Source organism: Mastomys coucha, unplaced genomic scaffold, assembly GCF_008632895.1.
Source record: "Mastomys coucha isolate ucsf_1 unplaced genomic scaffold, UCSF_Mcou_1 pScaffold1, whole genome shotgun sequence".
Lineage (NCBI taxonomy): Eukaryota > Metazoa > Chordata > Mammalia > Rodentia > Muridae > Mastomys > Mastomys coucha.
The window spans coordinates 78,796,277-78,800,558 of NW_022196891.1; the positions used below are offsets into that span (position 1 = coordinate 78,796,277).

General features: G+C 43.1%; 1 protein-coding gene across 4 annotated transcripts in view; it reads right to left on the reverse strand.

Moving 5' to 3' along the window:
• Lbr (lamin B receptor) overlaps positions 1-4,282 on the reverse strand; it is a 28,987-nt gene that overhangs the window by 2,785 nt on the left and 21,920 nt on the right. For all 4 annotated transcript variants that reach the window (XM_031336921.1, XM_031336930.1, XM_031336942.1 and 1 more), the window contains exons 9-11: positions 3,302-3,405; positions 2,167-2,292; positions 1,112-1,280 (exon numbers count right to left, since the gene is read on the reverse strand). In XM_031336921.1, the coding sequence (XP_031192781.1) occupies positions 1,112-1,280; positions 2,167-2,292; positions 3,302-3,405 (399 nt within the window). The remainder of the gene's footprint in view (positions 1-1,111; positions 1,281-2,166; positions 2,293-3,301; positions 3,406-4,282) is intronic.

Sequence of the window (4,282 nt, forward strand, 5' to 3'; positions counted from 1 at the left end):
GTAGACCAGGCTGGCCTCAAACTCAGAAATCCGCCTGCCTCCGCCTCCCAAGTGCTGGGATTAAAGGCATGCGCCGCCACTGCCACCACCCAGCAAATAAATAAATCTTAAAAAAAAAACACCAAATCTCCGCTTTAGTGTATCTTTCAGATAGACATGGACTGTGCTGGATAACTAACTCAGGTGCCCCCGACGTGAATAATCAAACCAATGGAGAAATTAAACCTTCAGTTTAACAAGGTGCTTAGTTTCCTCTTCCATGATAGACACTCATTGATATCATAAAACTAGCTCTATTTGAAGTTCAATGGCTCTTTTCCTATCCAGGAGGTTTTGAATGATTGCTTAAATGACAAAGAAAACAAGGAAAACCATCTGAACTGAAAACCACTGGGTCTGGTAGAACTCACAGCAGCCAAACTGGACCTGTCTCTGCTCCTGACCACCCCTTTACACGTGCTGCTTGCTCGTTCAGCCAGTCTTCCATCCTCCGGCAAGTTCAGGCTGACACTCCCTGAGGACTGGCCCTCTCCTGTCAGGTAGGCCTTCAGTAACTGCCTGAGCTGCTCAGGCCACAGTGTCTGGCATTGTTTCTAGAGTGAGACCAAATGTATAAAGACCACTTTCATTTTTAAGATCTCTTAAAAATGCAGGCATTAGACAGAAATTATTCCTAAAGCAATTCATTTTAAGTTAAATTGCTTAAAAATAAAAGTTAAGATGTTCTGTGGTGAGAACTAGTGGAGAGCTAGCAAGTAATCCCTCTCTTTGCAAACTTGAGAATTTTTTCAGTACTTACATAACTTATTTCAAGCCTGTGATCAAGTAAGATGACATAGCCGGGCAGTGGTGGCGCACGCCTTTAGTCCCAGCACTTGGGAGGCAGAGGCAGGTGGATTTCTGAGTTTGAGTCCAGCCTGGTCTATAGAGCGAGTTCCAGGAAAGCCAGGGCTACACAGAGAAACCCTGCCTCAAAAAAACCAAAAACCAAAAAAAAAAAAAAAAAAAAAAAAAAAAAATGTAAACAAGTAAGATGGCAAATGACAGACACCAACCAGAAAACAGCAAGCACAGTGCCTCGGACTGAACAGAGGCTAAGACTAGCACTCACGTTTCAGAGCAATGATGACAGAAGCCAGTGGCCAGGACAAGTCATGGGGATGGCTGACCAGGTAAAAGGCCTGCAGGCTGTAGGTAAATGGAACCCACACTAAGTCCCCAAAAGCCAGCATGAAGCCAAAGCCATCGTGAATGATGTCCATGGTAGTCAGCAACGCTTCCTAAAATGACAGGTGGGAAGAAATAAAAACCATCGTGTTTAAACATGTTTAAAAAACTAATTTATGGCCAAGTATATTAAGTGAAGGCACACCAAACTACTGACAAGTAGGTTCAGTTGCTCTGGCCTAAGTCACCACATCCCACCCATACTGCCTCCTCCCACAAAAGTGCTGCTGTAACAGACCTCTAAAGCCCTCTCAGGCCTTTGCCCAGGACCTTCCTCCACCCCCAGCTTCAGTCCCTTCCCGGAACAGCCCTTCTCAGATGCCAACATCCTATGATCTCCCTTGCACTGTAAGCCTCTCACAGTGCCTAGCAAGAAGTAATGGGTTCAAAATGTATCTGTGGACAGAACCAGCTCTCCTAGAGTTCTACTGAAAACGAGTTCTGGGTTAAGGAACAAAGTAGTCCTCTGAGGGCATCTTGCCCAGATCACACTAGGCAAGATAAGAAGAATCAGAGCTCACAGATCCAGGCTCACACCCTAGATGTCATCAGAGTGATGGTAAATGCTTAGAGAGTCATTCCCAAATAGAGTTGTGGACACCCCCAGTGTTCATGCGCAGGCCCCTTGAACTACCTCATCATTATCAATACAAGCTATATATAGCAGAGCAGGCTATACTGCCCTAATTCTACGTATAAGCAACTAGAGAGCTCCCCAGAGGAAAACCAAATCACTCATCAACTCTCAAGGCTGCTTGACTTCATGGCCTCCAAGAATTCAGCTCTTTTTAAAATTAACTATCTTCTGCAGGTACAGAAATACACTCCTATAATCACTATTTGGGAGGCTGAGATGTGAAGATCACAAGTTCGAACCAGCACGGACTACTAGGACCTCAAAAATAAATATAAAAATGTTTAAAAAATCCATCAAATTACCTCATTCCAGAGGGAATCTACCACATACAAGAGCTGGAAACTGTTCACCAAGATCATTGCCAAGGACGGGGCACTACGTTCCTGTATTTTCATTTCTGCCAGTAGCATCACCAAGTTAATAACCACCTGGAAAGAGAAGAAGATGACAGCCTCGAAGGGAATAGCAAGGACGAGCAGAGATGAGACCCCCGGTGCACACTGTTCATGGCCACCAGAGAACAAGACTCCTTAGCCTGATCCGTGTCACTTCTCTGCTACTCTTGACAACACATGGAGTCTCTGGTCAGGAGAAGTCAGTGGAATGACGGTCTTACAAATAGTGTTCTTCAAAAAGTGACACAGTCACAGAGCCAAAGGAACCAGTATAGCAGAGATGAAAGACTGGAGTAATAGTCAACCACCAATGAACCCCACTAAGCTTACAGATCTCCTTAGTAACACTGTCCTGGGCTGGACTGTGATGTAACCAACTATTAGTACAGGAATCTGGCTAAAGAAATGGGATTCTTGGTTCTATTTCTGTAATTCTCCTCCACGTCTGAAACTGGGTCAAATAAGGCTTTACTGAAAAGGAAAAATAAACTAACTTTTACATTATTCCATCTACACTATCACTTCCTAGATATGTAATAAAAATTGAAAGAAAAAATCTGAGGGCAGTGGTGGTGCACGCCTTTAATCCCAGCACTTGGGAGGCAGAGGCAGGCGGATTTCTGAGTTCGAGGCCAGCCTGGTCTACAGAGTGAGTTCCAGAATAGCCAGGGCTACACAGAGAAACCCTGTCTCGAAAAAATAAATAAATAAATAAATAATAATAATCCATAACAAGTTATCTTAAACCAGTAAAAAATATATATATAGTAAGAAAATATTTTATGTTAAGACACAACTAGAGAGGCTGGAGAGAGGGCTCAGCGAGTAAGAGCACTGACTGTTCTTCAAGAGATCCTGAGTTCAAATCCCAGCAACCACATGGTGGCTCACAACCTGAAATTGATGCCCTCTTCTGATACTCATATACATAAATCTTTAAAAAAAAAAAAAAAGACACGATTAGGGAAAACTATAAACTTTAAATACTGCCTACATTTCCTTCTAAGTTCAAGATGAAATTATTTAAAAGAAAAAGACATACCCATCCAATCAATCCGGGGCGCAATTCACAGAAGAACTTGAGATCAAAAGCACCAAGTCGAGGGTTTAACTCCCGGCCAATGAAGAAGTCATAGACCGCATTTCCTGGGAAGGAGAAAGTGTTCAGTCAACAATGAGATGCCGTCCTCACTCGCATCTGCTCCCTAAGGAGACCCCAGACATGGAAGCAAAGGGCTAGGGAGCCAGGGCCACACTGCTCTTGAGAGCTCACGTGACAGACCACCTCTAAGGAAGCTACGGGTTTATTCTTAAACACACCATCTTTTGTTTTATCTTTGAGACAGAGTCTCACTATGTAGTCCTGGCTGGTCTGGAACTTTATTTAGATCAGGCGGGCCTCAAACTCACAGAAGTCCTCCTGCTTTTGCCTGACAGGTGCTCAGACTAAAGGTGTGTGCCTCCACACTCAGTCCACAGGAAACTTTAAAAGATTTCTTGCCCAAGAAGTGGTGGCATACACCTTTAATCCCAGCACTTGAGAGGCAGAGGCAGGCGGACTTCTGAGTTCGAGGCCAGCCTGGTCTACAGAGTGAGTTCCAGGACAGCCAGGGCTATAGAAAGAAACCCTGTCTCAAAAAACCAATATATATATATAAAAAATCTCTTAGGTCAGAACCAAATAACTTGCAGCCTGTTTTTCTGTTTGTTTTTTAAGGAATTTACTACTTGACAAAAGTAGACAGACAGACAGTCAGAGCTGCTCAAGGTTTTTAGTCACATGCTAACTTAAAGTTAATGAGAACTAAATAGAAAAGCATGAGAAAAAAAATTTTAATTTTGTCTTCAATTTTTTTCTTCACTTGCTTTCTATGTCTCTTTATTTCCCATAATTAAATTAGACAAAAAAAAAACCAATCTATTCAAGAGTAGCCATGGCTGCCAGGGCTCTGGATACAGCCATGTAACACATGATGTAACTGCTCACCTGAACTGCCAGGGCTCTGGACACAGCCATGTAACA